General features: G+C 45.5%; 1 protein-coding gene across 2 annotated transcripts in view; it reads left to right on the top strand.

The window, feature by feature from the left end:
- Dpp6 (dipeptidyl peptidase like 6) overlaps positions 1-23,668 on the top strand; it is a 656,578-nt gene that overhangs the window by 400,832 nt on the left and 232,078 nt on the right. For both annotated transcript variants that reach the window (XM_059257772.1, XM_059257773.1), the window contains exon 5: positions 18,537-18,611. In XM_059257772.1, the coding sequence (XP_059113755.1) occupies positions 18,537-18,611 (75 nt within the window). The remainder of the gene's footprint in view (positions 1-18,536; positions 18,612-23,668) is intronic.

Consider the following 23,668-nt stretch of genomic DNA (forward strand, 5'->3'; position numbering starts at 1 on the left):
AAAGTCCGAAGGCTTTCACACATTTGTGGAACAGCCGCAATAAAACCCACAGAATAATACTTCAAGAGAACTTGCTTAATTTTATTTAAGAAAAAAAAATCCCTGCTCAGGGAATATTGACTTAGGTACCATAGCTGTGTCATGATAGAGAGCGTTGGATACAGTAAGGGTTTTTTGTGGTTTAAAATAAGTACTAAGCCAATCTGAAGGTACTGCTTTTTCAGCCAGGAAGCCTTGTTTTGGATTTGTGTATGAAAATATTAGCAAAGCTGACTGGTTCACTACCAGAAATCATCAGAGGGGAATTGATTTCCTTTCTTTGTTTACAATGCACTAGCACTTGGTGTTAGGAGAAGTGCCCTGTGAACCTGAAGGCTGATCATTTTCTTGCCTGCTTCCTTTGGGACAGTAAAAGGAGGAAGCAAAGGTGAACATGTGAATAGTGAGAATTGAAAAATGGCCAAATGTCCAGGTCAGAGTGATGATAAACCAGCTGGGGTGAGACTCAGACCTGAGGAAGAATCCAGGCTGATGCAATATGGACAGGAAGAGCTATAGAAGAGGCCAGTCTGCCCCCAGAGAAGGCCACAAGGCAGTGATGGCCAGGTCCAGGAGCTCTGCCTAGGGAAAGGAAGGGGGGCTTCTTCACTGACCACCCATCCTGGACCCAGCGAAAGCCGCCTCTACCCTTTGCTCCCAGGGACATTCAACTGCCTGTTGCATTTTTCTATTGCATTTCCTTCTGCTATAGGATACTATGTCTTTAACACAGATGTATCCTGCTTTTTATATAACCTGGCCCTACCCCATGAGAGTGTCACTCCCAGAATCATCTTGGGGTTCAATCAAATTATATTCTCCATAGAGGACTAGGAGAGAAGAATGTGCCTACCCTATTGCACTAAAAGATCATTTGGGGTAGAATTTCATCTGACTCAGCCTACTTCAAAGACTAAAGTTACAGGAATGTTTTTACATGCTTGTCAGGAAGAGAAAACACTCTGCCTGCTGCTGAAAGGACAGACATTTCCAGCTTAGGGTGTGGTTTAGTCCAAGCAGAGAGTATATGTACAGCTGTGCATACAGAAGACACAGAGCACAGCCCCTTAGGTGTAGGAGAGATGGCTCAATGGTTAGGGGCACTGGCTGTTCTTCCGGAGGACCCAGGTTCCTAGCACCTCATGGTGGTTCATAGCTGACTATAACTCCAATCCCAGTGGATCCAATACCCTCTTTTGGCCTCCTCAGGCACGAGGCACATATGTGGTGTGCATGCAGGCAAAACACGTATACACATAAAATAAAAATAAATAAGTCTTTAAAATCAGTAGTTTTTAAGAGGCCATGTTTAACTGAGGTTGTCTTAGCCAAATAGTGAGACAATTTCAGAATCCACTCTAGGGACAGAAAAATGTTCACCTCACACATTAACTGGCTTATTCCATTTACCACAGTCTTTATTGCCCTGAAATGTCACAAATGCACTAATTTACAAACATTTATTGGACACTGAATACATGCAATCTGATCAATGGATAATTTTTCACTCAAAGCCACATTTAAATGCTGCCAGAAACAGAGTTTTAAAAAGGAACACAGGATAAATGTCACTTAGCGGCCTGCACTGTCATTCAGATGCAGAATCTGGGTTTGATTCCTTCCCAGTTGCTTAGCTGCTGCAAGTGTATGGGCTCCTGTTTCTCCGTTTCCAAGTTAAAAGCAATTTCTCCTGCCAGCCTAGAACACGGGGGCTGCTGTGGTACCTGTAGACCGCGTCTTCCTAAGGTGGGGCAGGGGGAAACCAAGGGACAGGGAGCATTGTTACTCTTCTCATTGCTGTGACCAAAACCCTGACAAGAAACAACTTAAGGGAGGTTTATGTGGGTTGGTGGTTTGAGGGGGCACAGGTGGTCATGAAGGGGAAGGTATGGCAACAGCAGGCCCTGTGGAGGAGGGATCTCACAGCAGGCCCTGTGGTGGAGAGATCTCACAGCAGGCCCTGTGGTGGAGGGATCTCACAGCAGGCCCTGTGGTGGAGGGATCTCACAGCAGGCCCTGTGGTGGAGGGATCTCACAGCAGGCCCTGTGGAGGAGGGATCTCACAGCAGGCCCTGTGGTGGAGGGATCTCACAGCAGGGCCTGTGGAGGAGGGATCTCACAGCAGGCCCTGTGGTGCAGGATCTCACAGCAGGCCCTGTGGAGGAGGATCTCATAGCAGGCCCTGTGGAGGAGGGATCTCACAGCAGGCCTTGTGGAGGAGGATCTCATAGCAGGCCCTGTGGAGGAGGATCTCACAGCAGGCCCTGTGGTACAGGATCTCACAGCAGGCCCTGTGGTACAGGATCTCACAGCAGGCCCTGTGGTGGAGGGATCTCACAGCAGGCCCTGTGGTGGAGGGATCTCACAGCAGGCCCTGTGGAGGAGGGATCTCACAGCAGGCCCTGTGGAGGAAGGGATCTCACAGCAGGCCCTGTGGTGGAGGGATCTCACAGCAGGCCGTGTGGTGGAGGGATCTCACAGCAGGCCCTGTGGTGTCAAGGAAAATGAAGCTGTATAGAAAAGAGATGTAACTGTGCAAAAGAGCTGTGTGGAGAATGTATGGAGAATGTAACAATGTGGAACATATCTATGTGAAGACAGAGATTTTCAGAGAAAGAGATTTTTAAGATGAAATAATAGAGAAAGTTAGCATCAGAAAGTATGTGTATTTCCCCTCAGACAGATAGAAACTTATCTAGCCCTCAGATAAAAAAGTTTCCTAAAGATACCCTGAGGTCTTCTATTTACAACCCTGGAGCAGCTCTCGGGAGCTGGCCTCCCCTAGACTGCATTACCATTCCAAAAGGGAGGAAGGAGGAATGGGAGAATACCCAGGAATGGTCAGACCCAAGCAAAACCAAAGCCAGGCAAGGGAAACACCAAATCTTGCAGCTCCATATCTAGCATCTGGGGCTTGTGATGAAACTATCTGGGTTCTAATGGACACAGGTAGCTCCTCCCATCCAGCTCTGCTGCTCTAGCACCTCTCTCTAGGGTCACCTTCATGATACCTACAGCTTCTCTCAGCAGTTGACCTATTGTCCTAGCATCTCCAGCATCCTGAGAGCTCCAGTGCATCTTAGCCTTCCTCTTCAGAGCTGCATGCACAAGCACATGCAGGTGCTCCAGCCTACATGGCCTGCCAGTAGCTCTCTGGAACTGGGTACAAGATCCCTTGATACCTTCAGTTCACATTTTTCCTGCCTTCAAAACAAGTACCATGTGGATAGTACTGTCAAGTTCTGCTGTGGACTTGGGATGGAGCTTGTCCACCATGGACAACTGCTGCTGCAGCCTCTGTGCACTAACCCTAGGGAAACACTTGCCAAAACAGTTGCTTTCTGGAACCAGGAGCCCCTGTGTGGTGGTTTGAATAGGTATGGCCCCCATAGACTCGTGTGTTTGAGTGTTTTGTCATAGGGAGTGGTACTATTAGTAGGCATGGCCTTGTTGGAGTAGGTGTGGCCTTGTTGGAGGAAGTGGGTCACTAGGGGTGGGCTTTGAAGTCTCAGAAGCTCAAGTCTGGCCAGTGTGTCTCAGTCTTCCTTTCTGCTGCCTGCTGATCTGGATGTGAAACTCTCAGCTCCTTCTCCAGCACCATATCTGCCTAAACACTGCCATGCTTCCGGCATGATGATGATGGACTAAACCTCTGAAACTGTAAGCCAGCCCCAATTACATTTTTTTTTTCTTTATAAGAGTTTCCGTGGTCATGGTGTCTTCTTCACAGCAATGGAGACCCAAGCTAAGACACCCTGCAGCAGCATTCCCAATTTTGGCTCCTTCCTTTCAAATGAATTTTTATTTGTACGAGTTAGAGCCTTTGGTAGGTGGGGCCATGCCCTCAGCCCTTCTGCTGTCCCATTGCAGGGCAAGGACTTTTTCTTGAACAATTACAGGCTCTTTTCCAGCGCGTCCTTGGTTGCAACTTTGAACTTATTCAAGCTGTTTTTCATCACCAGACTGCACGTTTTTTCTGTCTTCCTGTAACACTTGATCTTTTTCACGGTAGGCCTGGATAAAAGTAACCATGAGCTACAGCCAGACCACAGCCTGATGCTCTCCTGCTTTCACATTTTCTCCACCAAACAAATCAGTCCATTACTTTTACATTTCTATGTATTTATTTTATGGGTATGGGTGTCTGGATGTATGTCTGTGCACCACATGCATGCCTGGTGCCCGAGGAGGCCCTGGAAGAAAGCACTGGATCCCCTACGACTTGACTAACAGAAAGTTGTGAGCTGCTGTGCTAGTGCTGAAAACTGAACCCAGGTCCTCCAGAAGAGCAGAGTACTCTTAACTGCTGAGCCATCTTTCTAGCCCCTAGTCCATTACTTTCAATTTAACCTCCTTCAAGTGCTCAGCTAAAAGGTCTGCTACAGCCATAAGTTGTGTTTTATGACTGAGTATCAAGGTTGACAGAACAGAGGTGAGCAACTCTCTAGAAACATCTGTATAAATAAAAGGTGTGGAGGACCCATTCAGCACCAGGGTCATGACCTTGAGCTTTGAATCTGCCTTGCCACTTAACAGCACTCGAGGACTACAGGACCCCTACTATTTGTAATGTCTGCCCTAGTCCTGACTCTCAGGAGTTGTGATGGTAACTGAGAGATTACATATAGCATGCTTGAAAACATAAGCCATATGTGGATTCCAGATGCTGGTCTAGCCTGGAGAGCTTAGGCAGTACTCAGGGTACAGGTAAAAGGAATGAGGTTATCTAAACAGGAAGACCCAGAAGACAGCCAAGGCCATGGGAGCATGGTAAGAACACTGCTGTATTGGGCCATCCAAGGGTCCAGGCAGCAGCAGTAGATAGCAGAATCTGGGTGTCCAGACAGCAGTAGTAGACAAGCAGAATCTTCTTCCTAATAGGAAATGGACTGCTGCTGTACAGAGGGAGGCCAAGTCCTCCCTATCACTAACGCTGTTAGTGACACTAACAGTTGGAAAATAAATTTAAAAACCAAACCCAGCCTGGTTGTGGTGGCACACCCCTTTAATCCCAGCACATGGGAGGCAGAGGCAGGCGGGGATATCTGTGAGTTGGAGGCCAGCCTGGTCTACAGAGTGAGTTCCAGGACAGGCTCAAAAGCTACACAAAGAAACCCCCGTCTCAAAACAAAACAAAACAAAACAAACAAAAACCCAAACCCAAAGTCACTTTCACATGAGTTACATTTGATGTCTCAGGAATTCTAGAACATTCTATTTTACTCATGCTTTAAAAATAACTTAAGTATTACCTTATTTTCATTGTTCTTAAAAAGACTCTTTGTCAACAAAGGAGGTCTTTGGTATATCACACACCTTTTGCCCTGAAAAGTGAGCCGGCGTGAGGAAACCACCTGCCGCTGTATAGTTGTGGCATAGGTCTGGTAATCATCCAATACCTAAAAAGTCTAGTGAGTTTCTCCTCTGCTACACAGCAGGCTGTTTTCCCTCTCCTGCTCTGGCACCTTCCTTTTCTCGTGGAGGCGTGGTTAAAGTAGCCTTACTATGTTTTACTGACATAATTAAGTAGGTTTTTTGGGCCCTAAATTCCTAAGGACATTTAGCATCAGCTTGAAAGTTCTCCCTGAACAGAACAGAACAAGACTTCTCAGGAGGAGAGGCCTGCGGCCTGTACTTGATACTTAGCTTTCTACAGCTGGACTGTCGTTGGCTTGTGTTGGTATTTTAACTCCCCTTGGTAAGGAAGCTGAGATTGTCCACGATCAGAACCCTGGCTTCACCCTGGTACACCGCCTGGTGATTCTGCAGGGCTGCTTCCGGGGAGATGGCTGGATTGGTGTATTTTCAGATTTTAGGAATGGGAATGAGAGGTACCAGGTTCAAGAGTGAGGCACTGAGAAGCATTGTCCTCCAGGGAAACTCTTTATTGGAGGAGAATTAACAGTATATACAGTACTGTGAGTTCTCAGGACAGAGTCCTCCAGGAGAGGGAGAGAGAACCTTCCATTCCAATAGATAACATGGGGTAGGGGGAGGCTTTTAGTGACTACAGGGTCATAGCAGGTATTCCCTGTTGGCTTCTGGCAGCAGATTGGAGGGTAGCAAGGCTCCACCACAGGGGATGTGGCCGGGTCTGTGGGGTCACAGCATCTGTTGTCTGACTTCTGTGACACACATACTTATTCTGTGCCCCTTTTACTGATAATACCAGTGGCGACAGCAACACTTGTGTGTCGTTTAAATTGTGCCAGACGTTTAGGAGGAAGCCTGGGAAGACGTTTCAAAAGCAATAAAGACTTTTGTATGTTTTGAGTCACTCTGGGGAATTTTCCACTAGTAAACAATCCGAGAGGTACGATGGCTTACATTAACAAAAATACCTGGAACTCAGAAGATGAGATGAGCGGGTAGAAATGGTGAATTAGGATGTAGCCCTTGAAACACTAGCTCCAGAGGCACTGGGAAAGCAATTCATGACGCTCTATAAAATACATGAAGAATACAAGCAGGACGCTTATGCATCCGCAAGTGATGGAGGGCATCATCATTGCATCCAAAAGGCCAGGAATTAAATATGAACCGTGCAGTCGGTTCATCTTGCTGGCTGGCAGAGCTCTGTGTTGTTTCCTAATGGATTTACACAGCTGCTGTCTCATGGCATTTATTCAATAATTTTAATCTGATTCATAAAATTTGAAGCACATGTTCCAAAGAGAATAGACATTGCTGCCCTCGTAAGATGACTATGAAGGACTGTATGGATGCCTGGAAGTTCTTGGAAGGGAGAGCGGCTGTCAAGGAAGCATTTGTGCCAAGCTTCTCCCTGTCCTCCTCCCTCTGCCTTCCCTCCCCGCTAACTTACTTAAGCTAATTACTTATTTTAGTCACCAAATTAACATTTAAGTAAAACAGCATTTTGTTTCTCTAACTTACATTTCCTTTTGATTACTATTAGACATAGAATTTGAGTTTTATCTCGGTCTCTTCAAATTAATTAATTTTGACTCTTCACAAGAGGGGTGTAATTAGGCAACTGCTCAGAGCAGCCACAGCCGGCGGAGGAACTGCAGGATTCCTGGGGACCACAATGTGAGGTCCCCTCTCTTCCTGTTTCCTTCCTCCAGTGAACCACTGATAGTAACTGTCACTTGCTCCCTTTAATTAATTTCTACCTGGGACTTCATGCACTGTTGTCCACTCTGACTTGTGAGGTGATAAGTTTGAGAGGAGAACTAAGTCCGTGCCTTCTGCCTCTTACCCTTTCCTGACCCTGAGTTCAGGGCACAGTTGTACCTGGGAACAAAGGAAGTTCTGATGGGCGTCATCACAGGAGGGAGACAGCATGGCCCTGAGGCTACTCAGCAGCTCACCGTGGCCTGAGCCCCATGTGATGGACATGTGGTAACACTGACAGCCCAGCACAGCCTGCAGGCTATCTCCAATCTGAGGCTGGGTTTTGCTTAGCATGGGAATGAACTCTAGAAGAGATAGCTTTGTCTTGGCTATCACATGGAAGCTGGCAGCTCGTGCTGTCCCTCAAATGCTCTGCTTGGCTACGGACTGATTTGCTTCAACTTGAAATTTAGATTTCTGGCATCTCCTGAAAAATAGGAAGATCTGGTGGCCATGGTTCCTTTTATCACAGAAAGCAAAATCTGGCAGGAACTCATGTCTCAGCCCCTCAGATGGGAATGGGGCTGGCCAGCCCTACAGTGCCCACTCCTGACTCCTATCCTTCTGATCCAAGTTCAAAGTAGGTCTTTCCCTCTCAGTTAAGATAATCTCCACAGACATGCCCACAGGCTAACCTAATATAGACAATCCTTCACTGAGATTCTCTCCTTTGATAATTCTAGACTCTGTCAAAGATGGGCAATTCAAACCAACCATCACACCAGGCCACCTCAAGACATGGGATGCCGCAAGGTCTATAGGGTAAGGGGCTGGTAGTTCTTCACACTCTGAGCACCTACAGAGTAACCAGAGGAACCCCAAACACTGCACAATCACGGCCTCACATAGCTGAAATTCTTAAGAGACCTACAAGCCCAAATACTCGATGATTCTTTTATTATTGTATTACTGTCTTAGTCGGGGTTACTATTGCTGTGTTGACCCACCAGGACCAAATAAACTTGGGAAGGAAAGGATTTATTCAACGTATGTTTCTGCAGCACTGTTCATCACTGAAGGAAGTCAGGGCAGAATTCTGGAGGCAGGAGCTGATGCAGAGGCCATGGAGGGGTGCTGCTCATTGGCTTGCTCCTCTTGCTCCTCATGGCTTGCTCGGCCTGCTTTCTTATAGAACCCAGGACCAGCAGCCCAGGGATGTCACCACCCACCATGGGCTGGGCCCTCTTACATCAATCCCTAATTAAGAAAATGCCTTACATTTGGATCTTATGGAGGCGTGTTCTCAATTGAGGTTCCTTCCTTTCTGATGATTCTAGCTTGTGTCAAGCTGACATGGAACTAGTCAGGACAATTATTTAATTTGGGGGGAATTTCATACATGAGTACTATATTTACATCATTTCCACCCCTCTCTCCCCACCCTTCAATTCTTCCTGTGTCCTTCCCAACTAGTACCCCCTGGTGTGCTATATATATATATATATATATATATATATATATGTGTTTAGGACTGATCAATTGGAATCAAGAGACTTATCAACAGCCATTAGTTGCCTGTAGCTTTTCATCTAGGCATGGGGCCTCATGAAATTTTAGTGTTTCCTGTCCATGTTGTCATGTTAACGGGTTTGTCATTGTGCAGGTCTTGTTTGGGTGACCATATTGTTGATACTTCACGTGTGTATACTTCCTATTATATGTACGAGACACTATCACATGGGAGGTGTCGTGGCCTCTGGCTCTTACAATCTTTCTACCCCTCGCCTTCACTTTTTCCTGAGCCTTACTTGTAGGAGGTACATTGTAGATGTACAAACTGGGGCTGGGCCCTTATTCTCTGCATTCTGACATTTGTGAATCTCCATCGTAGCCTCTATCTGTTGCAAAAGCAAGTTTCTTTGATGACGGGTAAAAGCTACCGCTACCTGAGGGTATAAGGATCAATATTTAGAACATAGTTAGAAATTATATTCATTTAAGAAAACAGGAGTAGCAGGCTCTCCTCTAGGGTCTGTGACCTCTCCAGCAGCCACAGGCAGATGGTTGGATTTACAGTACCAGGCAAGAACTCCGTCCTGTTGAGCTGCCCTTAAGTCCTATTAGATGGTTGTTGTCTTCCCCTTAGATATGAGGGCCACTACTGCACCCTGGGGATATCTTGCTATTCTGGTCACTGTTGTGGTTCATAGGCTTTACAACTGGGTAGGAATGTTGTTGATTGCTTTCTTCCCTTGGCAGCTTACATAACACCTTCCAATACTATGAGAGCCAACTCTCAGGGAAGAGGCTTCCAGATCAGTTACAGCTCAATTCCTCCAAGCCCTGTGTCTGAAGGATGCAGTGTCTTCAGCAAAAATAGTTGAGAAAGTAAGAACCTAAGTTGTACAGCTGATGGCTTGGAGCTGAGAGAGCTTTGATTAATTCCACACGACAGTGGATTGGCCTTGGCCCCAGAGGACACCCCCCAAGATGCTGTTAATGCCTGCATCCACGAGCTGCACCAAATCCTATGGTCTATGCCCACCCTCAGTGAGCACACCATGGCCTTAACTCCCGAATATTGGAAAATGACAGACAGTAAAGGTAGTGTCCACTTCTTTCCTTTTTCACACAATTTCATGGGTAGGAAATTCATTCCTATTGTAGCGGGAGGTTTGTTTTCTGTTTCCACATGGAGTTGGGAACTTTTCCCTTAAAGGAAACGTGTCAAGGCCTCTCCCTGGCACACTCAGATTGCCAGCCTTGCTGCTTTTGTGCTCTTAGATCATCACTGTGTGAGATAAGAATGGCTTGACCACAGCAGGGCAGTATCATGACAATCAGTCTGAGGCTCCTGCTGAATGATGAATGAGTTGGTCGTGTGTGTGCTGTATGGGTTTGCTGGGCAGAGGCACAGTTCACACTCAAGGCAGATGGCATCTGAAGGCATGTGTCATGACACCCCACTTTAAATGAATTACTTCTAGAACTTTCCGTTTACTGTTTTCAGACCACAGTTGACCCTGAGTAATGGATACTGCTGACAGCAGAACCACAGGTGAGGGGTCTGCTATAAGCCATATTTTGAGTTCATGGGGGACATCTGTGTCTTAGCAGGCTGAGGCTGTGTTCCACCTCTAATAAGAGTGCCATGCTTCCATACTATGGAAGCACATGCTAGGGGTTACTCCTAGAGGTCACTAAATATGCTCTGAAATAAACAAGATACAGAACTGTAGTTAGAGTTTTCTTCAGTCCTGCCTGGCCCACAGTCAGGACAAATCTCTCTCACCCACCAGTCCCACAGCCACTCAGTCCCAACCAAGTAAACACACGGAGACTTATATTACTTATAAACTGTATGGCCATGGCAGGCTTCTAGCTAGCTGTTTTTATATCTTAAATTAACCCATTTCTATTAATCTATAAGTTGCCACATGGCTCGTGGCTTACCAGTACCTTACATCTCGCTTGTCATGGCAGTGGCTGGCAGCGTCTCTCTGCCCCAGCCTTCCTGTTCCCAGAATTCTCCTCTCTCCTTGTCCCGCCTATACTTCCTGCCTGGCTACTGACCAATCAGTGTTTTATTTATTAACCAATCAGAGCAACACATTTAACATGTAGAACATCCCACAGCACAGAACATACAATTTAGCCTAAAGACTACAGATGTGGGGAGGCTCAGGCATTACCAAGGTCAGAGAAGACTCGTCCAAAGCTGTCAGAACACTCTTTGGTGGTAGATGGTCAGCCTCCCTCCCAATCTGCTAATCGGTTACTGCGCCTTTGTGTTTTTCCTGTCATGTTTTCCCTAGTGACCTCAGTCCTAGGAGAAGTTCCTGAGTCTGACTGGTTCCAAATGATGACTGTAGATGAGAGAAGATGGCAGAGGCAAGCTCAGAAGTCCGCCAGTCCACAAGCCTCCTTCCTCATGCACAGGGCCAGGCAGCTGTCGCTCTGACTTTGACACATGTTCAGTTGGGTTGCATGTGTGACTTCTTGTAAGTCAGTTAACCCTTTCAGTGCTTGCCTTCTGCCTCACCTCATCTAGTACTTTCCGTCTTCTCTCTTTATGAGTTTTACAAAGAGATTGTTCTAAAAGCAGCAAAGATTTTGCTATCTCCCCACTGTCTGCCAACAGGTAGGAGCACTTACTGTTTCACACATTTTCCCTCCATTTATACCATTCCTACAGCACAAAGCAAGAAGACAGACAGACTATAAAAGCTTGTTAAAGGTTTGAAAACTTTTTTTTTTTTTTTGGTTTTTCAAGACAGGGTTTCTCTGTGTAGTTTTAGTACCTGTCCTGGATCTCGCTCTGTAGACCAGGCTGGCCTGGAACTCATAGAGATCCGCCTGGCTCTGCCCCGAGTGCTGGGATTAAAGGTGTGTGCCACTGCCTCCTGGCAGGTTTGAAAACTTTTAAAGATGATATAAAAATGTCAACTCTCTAAAGACTGACACCAAACATTACTACAATGCTAATTAGAACTCTGATAAAATTTTAGAGTTAAGCACTTAAGCTTTTATTAACATGGATTAATTATGTATAATGAAGAGTCTCGTGCCGTTTCCATCTGTTTGTGTGATCTAGTTCATCACAGTCACCTCCATTTGCGTCCTTTGGCCCCTCCCACTCCTGCTGAGGCCCCTCCTTCTCCCCACTCAGCCCTTGTTGGTTTTCATAGCTTCTTGGGTTTTGCTGTTTTGATGAGCCATTAAGTTTCATTAGGATTGCTTACAGGACCATAGCTACAAGGTTAATTAAAAGAATAGGACACCTTACCAGCAACTGTACCACTGGAGAAATGTCTCTCCCTTCCTCAATCAACTATTAACACACGACAGAGGCATCTTAAAGAAGGAAAAGTCTGTTTGGCTCAATCCTTCATGACACAAGGCATGGGGAGATCACTTTCTTTTTAGGGGTGAAAGCTCGCAGCAGCAGGAGTCCATGTCATGACAGACCAAGAATCAGAGAGCATTAGAACTGAGGCTGGCCTATACCATCAAAGGCCCACCCCTAGTGGCCTACTTCAGTCATGTCCTATATCCTAAAGCTGGAGAACAAGCATTCAAAACACAGAACTATGGGGGATATTTCTGACTCAAAGCACAACCTCGTCTATAAGACTGAACACCTGAGATAGCCATGAAGTCCTCACGCTTACAGTAACATGAGCCCTGTTACTTAACAGTGAAAGTTCACTAACAATATCACACTCTCATTAACAGCAACAACAGCTTTGCCCCCTTGCTGTGGCCGGGCCTGATTATTACTCCCTGAATGTTCACGTCGGTCACAAGATGGAAACAAATATTATTTCCATTTTCAGAAGCATGAGCAATTCAAGAAATTCTCAAACTTTCACATAGAAAATGGTGTAAACAGGATGCCAAACACAGGCTTTCTGACCTCACAGTCCAGGCTTAAGACGGTCTGACTTTACACAAAAGTGGACAGGGAGTGGTGGAGACTAGAGAGTTCAGGAGGTGGCTCCAGTCACATGAGGCTTTGACTCTGACTCATGTCAATGGTACGAGCTGAGCTGAGGGACACAAGACCCTCCTAGAGGGCCCTGCCGGTACCACTGGAGAGCATGTGACACCCAGAAGTGCACAGAAGTCAATCCAAATTGTGATAAAGTCTATAATAGTTTTTAAAAGTCAATCATTTGATTTAACACAAAAGAATTTCTCAAAAACTAGGAAGCCCAGAAGCTGTAATAAGAATGATAACTACATTTAGACTACTTGGTAACTTTTAAATTTTAGACATTAAAAACATAAATCACTACACAGATGGATGATGTTTACAATTCTAAGTTTACTAAGACATAACATTTGAAATCTATGAATACTTCTTCCCTGTGGGTTGGTGAAAGTCAAGGAACCAGTGGAAGGAGAGAAGGTCACAGGAATTGCTCAGTGGAGGCTGAAACGGAGCCTGATTGCTTGGCAGTTTGTCTGTCTGTTATTTACATTAACAGAAAAAGTGGGCCTAGGACCTAAATGTCCACAGCCATGGAGGTTTGGGGACAGGCTCATCACAAAGGCATGAGGTCGCTCTAAGACTGGGAGCTGGGACTTCTCTGAGCATACCTCGAATGCTTGCTGCCTTGGCTGATCTTGACCTCATTGAACCCTCATCAATGGGCTGGATGCAGCCTGATCTGGGTGCAGGAGGCTGCATCTTCCCAGCTTCCTACAACCTATGTTACATCAGCTTCAGCACTACCTCCCTTAATACAAATTAAAGCTAATCATTTATTTATTTAGAAAATAACTATAATTCAGAGGCCATCACTACAGATGCTAGGAAGGTCATAAAACCTTAACCCAGTAAACTTGACAACATACATAACCTGGATGACAACATGCTTGGTGTGGTGGTTTGAATGAGAATGGCCTATATAGGCTCATGTGTTTGAATACTTGGTCCCCAGTTGATGGAACTATTTGAGAAAGATTAGAAGCTGTGGCCTTGGAGGAGGTGTGTCACAGGGTATGGGCTCTCTCTGCCTCGTGGTTGTGTCTCCAGATAAAAGCTCTCTCAGCTATTGCTCCAGCACCATGCCTGCCTGTCTGCTGCCATGCTCCCTGCCATGACAGTCATGGACTCTCACCCTCTGAAACTGTAAGCCCCAAATAAATGCTTCCTTTGATAATCTTCCTTTTTGAAAAAAACAGAAAAGGGGAAGTGCTGTGGGATGTCCTGTATGCTGTGAATATATGTTGCTATGATTGGTTGATAAATGAAATGCTGATTGGCCAGTAGCCAGGCAGGAAGTATAGGCGGGACAAGCAGAGAGGAGAATTCTGAGAGAAGAAGGCTGTCAGGAGATGCTGCCAGCCGCCACTAGGAGAAGTGTGATGTAAGATACCGGTAAGCCACGAGCCACGTGGCAATTTATAGATTAATAGAAATGGGTTAATTTAAGATATAAGAACAGATAGCAAGAAGCCTGCCATGGCCATACAATTTATAAGTAATATAAGTTTCTGTGTGTTTAATTGGGCTTGAGCGGTAGCCAGGTGGACACAGGAATACTCCAGTTACAGTAGTGTCTTATCACAGCAATGGAAAGGTAACTAAGACAGCCCCTTATGGCTGTCATGAATTGAAGGAACAGTTTTGAAACTACATCTAGAAAATGTAAGGTTCAAGGGGCTTCTGAACATTTAAGGCAGAGATATCAATTTAATGTGAAGTTTTACTATGATATGAATATTTCCCCCAAAATTCCTGTGTCAGAAAAATAGCTCCCAAATTCTTCTGTGAATGAGGAAGTGGAGCTTCTTCATAATAATCGGGAGTAGATGAGACTTTGGGGATCCGGTCCTATGATGACACCAGTGGCTTTGTAACGAGAGGAAGAGACACCAGAGTTGGTACCCTTGCTTTAATCTCAATGTCACAGAGCAGCCAGACAAACCTCACCAGATGCCTGTGTCTCTCTCTTGGAGTTCCCCGATTGTAGAACTATGGACCAAATCAACTATTACTCTCTATAAATTTGTCTCAGATCCTTTGTTATAGCACTAGAAAATGGAGAAAGACAGAACAAATAGCAGAGGATGAAGAAATACTTCCTAAGTTTATTCTATAGCCAGCAGCACTTTGAGATGAAAGCCCAACCAATATACTACTAGAGACCAGTTTCCCTCATGCTCACAGATGCAGAAAGCTTCAACATAGCATGGGGATATTGAGCCCAGAAACATTCACAGGAGATAATACATCATGGTTGGATATAATTTATTCTGGGAATGTATGGTTGGCTTCACATCTGAAGATAAAACAATATCATTTATCATATTGACAAACTAAAGAGAACAAAACAACAAAATCACCTCATACATATATAAAAGGCATCATAAAAACCCAACACACACTTATTATGAAATCTCATAGCAAGGTACTAATGGGTAGGTGGATGACGTCACCTTCAGAGAGCCTCAGAGGCCACCATACAAAAGGGCAAAGGCTGACTGCCTCACCTTCATAGTCCGGAAAGCTAGCAATGCCCACCTCCTTCACAGTGCCAGCACTTCTGTGGAGTGGGATTGAGTACCACGTAGGAAGAGAAGAATCTATCCACAGAAAAGATGACTGTGAGGAAAATTCCAAGGAATCTATATTTTTAAAGCCACAAACCTAAACTTAGTAACACTTCTGAGTGTAAAGTCAAGATGCCCGAATCCAATAAATCCCTGTATATTAGCAACTCGTGATTGTGTATTGACATTGAGACACCATCCATTTTTGTATCTGTGAAACATCCATCATAGTACATAGAGATGAATGTAACAAAACAGAGGTGAGATCTGCATGAGAAAAACTACAAAACTGTGGAGGGAGACTAAAGATGGGAACCAGCAGCCTTCCTTTTGAGGAGAACAGACAGTGTGAGATAAAGTGGATGCTAACTTGGCAAATGGTTAGCTCACAGGAAAACAAGCAGAATGGTGCCTTATGGAGCACAGAGACAAGGCTGTTTGTGACTTCATCTGTCACTAGCCGTTGAAGGACTTACCTAGAAGGTGGCCTTAAGGAAATGAAAGCTTGGAAGATTCCAGGCAGAGAAGAGTAAGTGCATACCTTGCAGGGCTCCATGCCTGGCCTGCTCTGGGATGGAGTAGAGAAAGGAATGATGGGAGAGAAGCATAAAGACGATAAATGGGCAGGCTATGGGGAGGGGACAGGGCCAGGCTGGGCCTGCTGGTCATCAGAGCCGTAGTGGTGACCTCTGGTGAGGTGGGAAGCTCATGGGGATTTCCAGCAGGGAACTAGACGGTGAATTACACATTTCAAAGTGTAACACCCTAACCACCGAGGGGAGACTGGTTGCCAATGGAGTCAAGAGCCAGGGAAGGATCTCAAGGAAGTGTGCTCACCCAGGTGAGGGTGCCAGCTGAAGCAAAAGTGTGGGGGCTCAGAACATGTTTCTACAGAAAGCTCGGAGAATTCTGAGCAACTGAATAAAAGATACAAAAGAGTAGAGAGAAGGGGAGAAAAGAGGGTGGTGGGGGAGGAGAGGGGAGTTAGACACCACTGTGAGCAGTTACTCTCATTTGAGAGGAGGGAGGAAAAACGGAAGCTGGAAAGAGAGGACAGAGGATGGGGATAAGCACCAGACATCCAGGTAGAGCTGCAAGAAAACAGTTGTCTACTTAAGGTCCCATCCGGGCTTTGGGTGTCTCAGCAGGGTATGTGTACTTCTTGGGGGTAGCTGCGTGTGGTTTTTAGAGTCCTAAGATTACATGGTGTCACTTAAGGAGTAGTTTTCTCTAGAAAAGTGAAGGTCCCAATGTTAGACCTGCACCCCGAGGCCTGGAGCTAGAGAATGTGGGAAGCTCTAAACAGCAAGAAAAGACATAGGAGGGAGGTGGGCGTGCGTGCGTGCGTGCGTGCGTGCGTGCGTGCGTGCGTGCCACCGATTGCGGACAGTACTCTGGAGAGAGGGGAGGGATCGGTTGTCTAGTATGGTGACAGCTGAACTATGGCATTTACCAAAACAACACCCTGGGTACCAGAAGAGGAGTGATTTGGATTAAATAGTGGGGGTGGGATGCAGGAGTTCAGGAGAGAGCAGGGGAACATCAGAGCATAGAATACTCTCAGGCAGTTTCAGCTGGTCAGTCTTGTGCAGATAAGGCCAACGTTACCTGTACCATAGATAACAAGGAGTGACTATGCCTAGGAGCTAAACTACCACAGAAACCCCAAGTGACACCTACAGTGGTCAAAACTGAGAGATGATCACATTACAAATTACTTCAGAGGAGGGTGGGACTGTGTGTCCACATATCCACAGTGGGGTATAAATGCCGTTTGTGGAAAATTATTTATCAAAATCTGTTGAACTTTTTTTAAACTACCATTCATCATCATTCTAGCCCTTAAATGCCTAACCTATAAAAACAGTTATAGGCCCACATCCGTAGAGACACGTGGGTGGAGTCTTTAGTGTGGTGCTGCTCTTAGTCACAGCGGATGGGAGCTGCTGTACGGTGGCTCCCCTGTTCACAGTTTCTAGAGCTGAGATTCTCCGTGTGACGAGGTTTACTGCACCCCACAGGATTACAGTCTCAGAACATTGGAGTCATCTCCATCATGGTAGGAACACATTTGAGCCATCCTGCATTGGTCCTGCGTTGGTGTGTCAGCTGAGACAGACCACAGAACATTCTGCTTTCTTGCTCAGCTCTCACACTGCAAACAGTTGCTTTTTCCCTGTGGACTGCAGAGCACTGTGTTTTCCACATGCTTATTTGTGGGTGTTCTCACACTTACAGGGGTTCCCATGTCTAATGCTCCTGAGAACTGGAGTGCACCCAATGGAGATAATGTGGGTGCAGGCTCATCTTTGTGTGGCTGTTCCAGTGCTTCTGGCTAGGAGTTAATGTTAATGGTTCAGCCATGCCTAGTCAGTAAGGTATCTTTAAACAGAAACACACAATTCAGAACACTACATCTTGATCAGTGCGTGAAAATGTGGACACAGAGGTGTGAGGAGCAAAGTCCTGGGTTCCCCTAGATGTGGGGATCCAGTGCGCACTGGTTTGGTGTTCATGGTGGCTTTTGGAATGCAGCCACTGAGAACCACCCTGCCTTTAGTGAAGACTGCATGAATGAAGGCACATGAAGGTTATACATCTAGCACAAAGAGCAATAATCCAGACAAACCAGCTCCTTAAGATCCCATTGCATGGGAAGAAGCTGAGACACCAAGATGCATAAGGCATTATCATTTTCAATGGTGTGGCTCACTCTCTAAGTGGTCACTGCAGCACTGTGGAGTGATGGACACCAGGCTGATGATGAGGGCCTTCGGGTAGGTGGGAATGGGGTCAGAGCAGGAGTGTGTGCAAGGGCAGAGGGCAGAGTAGGTCAGAGGAACCTCATGGTTGGCGATGCATGTATTCACAGTGAGGGCTGTAGACAAGGGAATCTGGCAGAAAAGCAAGCATACCCTCTGTGTGCTGACTCCCAGGGAATCCCACATGGTAAAGAAACAAGTTACAGAACAGTGTGTTACTTCTGTTTAGTGATAACTCTGCTGAGCATATGCTTCTAAATATAAGAATGAAAGAAAAAGATGATAATTAGGCATTGAGAGATTGGGGGTCTTACAGGAAAATGATGCTTGTTTTTATGTTTGTTTCCACTGATTTGCTTCAGCAGACGCAATAAGGACTGTTTTGTTGAAACTTGAAATACAGCACAAATAGAATTTTTGAAAGCATCAATTAGCTACATTTTGATTGGCTAACTAAGAAAAGATATAGCTGTACTTAATGTTACTGGTTCACTGCTTAACTTATCTCAGTAGAGGATTTTGAGGGTGTCTCCAGTGTTACTAGGACCCAGAGTTGTTATGGGCAACACCTGTAAATTCTGTTTTCTTTTTTCCTCTTAGGAATCCTTAAGAGCCATCAGATATGAAATATCCCCGGATAAAGAGTATGCGTTGTTTTCCTATAATGTGGAACCGGTAAGTCTGACTCTTGCCCTTATGTAGTGGAATGGTTTTCTTTGCTGCTACCTTCTGAGAGTGCTTCCTGAACGCACCTTCCTCATGACCTCCAACCCTGAGACCGTCTGTATACCCGGGACAGCCCCTTTCGTGTGTCATACTGCCACATAGCAGAGAGGAGAGACATAAAATCATTCTTGTCAGGAAAAACAATGACTCCTTTTAAGAGATGTTTCCTGGGATTTTCTGGAGGAGATGAGTCTCCTTGGAGCTACCCCTTGTACTTTTATTCCCTGGTTCCCAGTGAATTGTTCAATTTTAGCCCTAAAACAAAAGGCGGCTGCCAGTGGGTTCTGCCTGCACTCCCTGGCCATGCCGGAATCCTGATGAAAGCTAAGTCACTTTCCCTCATGTATATTCTTGTTTGCTGGTGCTCTATCAATCTCCCACCCCCTAAAACTTGCTGAAAATTTCTCACCCTGGGTTTGAGCAGCTGCCTAAACATCCATTCCCTGGCTGGCTCTTTCTCATTCCCAGCCCCTTCCAGTTCACTGGTCTCCAGTTCTCCTGAGATCATCTAGTTAGTGTTTCTTGCCCCTCCCATGGGGTAAAACTCCCTGAGAGGTGTCTCATGTCAGAGAGGCTCTGTGCTGAGCCTTGCATGAGAAGGGGTATTGATTTCAATCTTGTGGCATAAGCCAGAGAATTGGTATGTGTAGAGCAGCAACCCAATTCTAAATTTTCTAAAAAGTTTGGCAACTAGGTTATTTATGGATGTTTCAACTTTATTCCAATAAATATAGACCTTTGAAACTCTCTCTCTTAATTTTTTTGAATGTCTGTTATCCAAGAGTGTTCATTTTCAATCTCTAAATTCTCTGGGACAGTTGGGCATCTGGGTCTTTTTGCTCGGGTGAGTCTCAATTCTAAAGGGAGAACTTTCACCTTGGCACTGCCTTATTTGGTGTGCCTAGCCCTCAGCTGGCTGCCTTAAGCTTCGAGCAGCTGAGCATGGTGTCCACAGAGCACAGCTCTCACAGCTCCCTTCACCACCCTCAGAAACTCCCGAAGTTTGGTGCAATCAGGTACCCGAAGTGCTCTGGATTTTCTGCTCCAGACTGAAGTTCAGGCTGTCTTGAATCGTTTAATCACTGAATCAGCCAACAGGGGGGTCCAGTGTGTCCTGCCCCCCAGAAACCTTCAAAGCAAATCTTCCTCAGAATGTTCTGAAGGAGACTGTCAGGTACTCAGTGGCACAGGAGTACTCTTGTGCTTGGTTCCATGTATCTGTGCATAGAAGGATCCTGTGCCAACTTCTCTCCTCTTCCCCAGGACTCCTTTGAAAGGACACCCTGGGGTCCCATCACAACTGACAGCCACTTGGTAAAGATGATTTTGTCTAACATAAGTTTTTTTTTCAAGAGATTGACAATGGTTTCTGATGATTATTAAAATATTACACTTGCAATACTGAGGGGGGCGGGAAAACAGTGGGTAATAGCATTTGTTTTTTAAAATATTTTTTAATAAGAAATTTTCTACTCACCCTACATACCACCCACAGATTCCCCCCTCCCCCCTCCTCCCACCCCCTAGCCCTCCCTCCCAAGCCACCCCCAATCTCCACATCCTCCAAATCAAGGTCTCCCATGGGGAGTTGGCAGAGCCAGCACACAAAGCCAAGGCAGGTCCAAGCCCCTCCCCGCCGCCGTACCAAGGTGCCACACCGCAGGCACCGGGCTTCCAAAAGCCTGCCCATGCACCAGGGATGGATCCCAATCCCCCTGCCTGGGTGTCCCCCAAACAGTTCGAGCTAAACAGCTGTCTCCCATATCCAGAGGACCTAGTCTAGTCTCATGGAGGCTCCACAGGCATTAGTCCACAGTTCATTGTTCTCCACCAGTGTGGCTGGTCATCTCCACATGTCTTCCCATTGTGGTCTCAACGCCCCCCTCCTTCTGCCCTCGGAATCCCTCCTCTCTCCATGGAGCTCAGCCTGGCGCCCCTGCATCCACCGCCATCAGTCACTGGATAAAGGCTCTATGATAACAGTTAGGGTATTCACTAGACCGGTCACCAGAATAGATCAGTCCAGGCACCCCCTCAATCACTGCCAGCGGTCCAGGGTGGGGTCATCCCTGCAAATTCCTGAGAGCCTCCCCGACACCCTGCCTCTTCCCACTTCCATGATGTCTTCATCTATCACGGTATCTCCTTCCCTGCTCTCCCACTCTGTTCCCCGCTCCAGCTTGACCCTCCCATTTCCCTATGTTCTCACCCCCCCATTAGTCTTAACACATGGAACACTAGCTAGAAATGAGACCTTTGATGTGACCCTTTCTCACACAGCAGTTTTTATTGAAATTTAAAATAAGGTCAAAAACAAAAGTCCCATTAGTTTTCTCAGCCAAAAGAAAACACAAAAATGATTCAAAGAACAATAAAAACATTTAAATATTTAAAAAGTATTTGCTTCTTGTGATAAACACCATGAGCAAAAGCAACTTAAGAGAGTAAAGGGTTTTTCTGGCTGACTCTTCCAAGTCAGGATCCATCATCAAGGGAAACAGGGGCCAGAACTCAAGGCAGGAACCTGGAGGTGGGAACCGTAAAGGGAGAGTGATGGGCCCACTTTCTGGCTTGCTCTCTGCTAGTGTCCTTATACAGCCCAGACCCACTTGCTAGGGCTGATGCCTCCAACAGTGGGCTGAGCCCTCTCTTATCAATCATCAGTCAAGACAGTTCCTCACAGACTTGGCCACAAGCCACTAATACGGAGGCAGCTCTTCAGGTGAGGTTCCCTTTCCCAGGTGATTCTAGACTGTATCCAGTTAACAATAAAAACTAACCAGCAAAATATGAAAATTCCGTAGTATAAAGTCCATCCATACTTCTAACTTGAGCAGAAGTAGTTGCTAATGGTTTCAGTACTGAGTGGCTACTATGCCATCAATTGTGAGCACCGATTCCCAGAATCCTTTCTGTTTCTGGAGGAGACATGAAAGGGGATGTGCATGGATTTCTGCTTGTCCATCTGGTGGGGGGACGTCCTAACCAGATGAACTAAGTTGTAAACATTTCTAGAAAAGGGGGTGGGTGCTTTCACAGGGAAAGTCCTAGCCTGTAATTATGGAATAAGTGGGATGGAACAAGGCTTCCTAAGCTGTGGTTAGTAATTATTATTAAGAGGGTTAGGTTAACAATATGATGATTAGTTTACTAATAATATAAAAGAATTCATATGCAAAGAAACCTGAGAACTGTAATTAAAGTTAAGTGTTTCCTTACTGCAGCACACGGTTGAAAGGTTTGATATCCCCAGGGGATGCACAGCATTTCCCAAGGGACCTTTTTTTTTTTCAGTTTTAACATAGTGTTTGTATTAATTTTTTCACACAACCTATTCTGATTACATTCCTTCCCCCTACCCAACTCCTGTCAAATCCCTCTCACCACCCTATCTATCCAACTTCATACACTCTCTCTCTCTTAGGGAAAAATAATACAAAACAAAAATGCACACATAAAAACATCAGGGTCTATTTTTTCTCTACCCCCAAGCACGGGGCCTGCCCCGGTATGGTTGACATACCCCGTGTTACTCCACTGAAGAAAACCAGCCCTTCCTCTCCCAACAGGCATCGACCACAAATAGCTCCTTGGTTAGGGCTGGGACTCCAGGCTCTCTCCCTGTGAAAATGTAACTTACCAAGTATATTTGATTGAGAATAAACTCAATCATGTTTCTCCAGACATAAAGTACCTGTGGGTCTGTAAGCAGTGTGCCTGGAATGTGGAGTATCGTGTTTCTATGCATGTGGTCCCGGCCTTACCGTTGCAAAGCATATCTATTTTCTATGTTCGCCATCTCATCTCTTCCCTAATGATTATTCCTGCCTCAAAGAGCTAATGTTTGTCACATGAGTTCTGTTTCAGAGACAGAAAGAACTTCCTGTCATTTCTTAGGGCACATCTTCTAGAGAATTCTCTTAGAACTGAGCTAGATATCATGGGAATAGTAGGTTTTAATTTGTAGTTTGAGGGTGATACTAACTCCCAATAAGGAAAAAAAAAAAAACGCTTTAAAACAAGTCTACCTCATTAGTGCAGTCCTGTTCCTTCATGCAGAGAGTGGCTGGCAAGCATGACACATTTCCTAAACTCTGCGGAGGAAGAGAAAAGATAATTGAAATTGCAATATCTTAGATCATTTCAAAATATATGCACTTTGTGAGAGGAAAGAGAAATTCTATCTGCAAAAGATCCTCACTTAGATAACACTTTCCTTAAAAGCCCTGAATATTTGCAAATAATTTGACTTCCATGTTTAAATATGACATTGAGAGGGGTTGTTTTCAAAGCCCCTTAACACCATTCTATCCCAAATAAAATAGCATTTTGTCCAAAAGTTGTTCTAAATAAAGGCCAAGTCACTCAGTCACCAATGCATGTAACAAGAGACCTCAACACTCAGTGGCTTAAAACAAACAATATCATGGTTTCTGTGGGTCAGAAATCAGAGCTCAGGTTAGCTGGATCTGTTGACTTTGAGTCAACAGGCTGATGTCAAGAGTCATTATCATGCCTGGGTGTTATGGCACAGACTTGTAATCCTAGCACTTGAGATGCTGAGGCAGGAGGACTGGTATGAGTCCAGTACTATAGTTCTGGGGGGATCTATGTAGCATCTTTATTCTACTGATCCTGAAACATAACAACAGTGAGACAGCAAGACTCATCTCCTTTCTCCCTAAACTTCATTGTCATGCAAGTACTGAGTTGCATAATGAGTTATAAATCAGGATCCTGTCTCAAAAACTGTTCTCAACATCATCATCATCATCATCATCATCATCATCATCATCATCGTTGTCGTCATCATCTGGGCTACAGTTACATCTTGAGGCTCTGGTGAGGAATGGTGCATCCCAAGTTCCTTCACATGGATATTGACAGGGATCTCTGATGGGCTCTAGGTCAGAGAATAGCCTCAGGATCTCCCCCCAAAGACCCTGGAAAATGCAGTGGCTTGTTCTTGGAGCAGCAAGCAAGAAGAGTGTTGACAGGGTGGGTGC

Source organism: Peromyscus eremicus, chromosome 3, assembly GCF_949786415.1.
Source record: "Peromyscus eremicus chromosome 3, PerEre_H2_v1, whole genome shotgun sequence".
Taxonomy (NCBI): Eukaryota; Metazoa; Chordata; class Mammalia; order Rodentia; family Cricetidae; genus Peromyscus; species Peromyscus eremicus.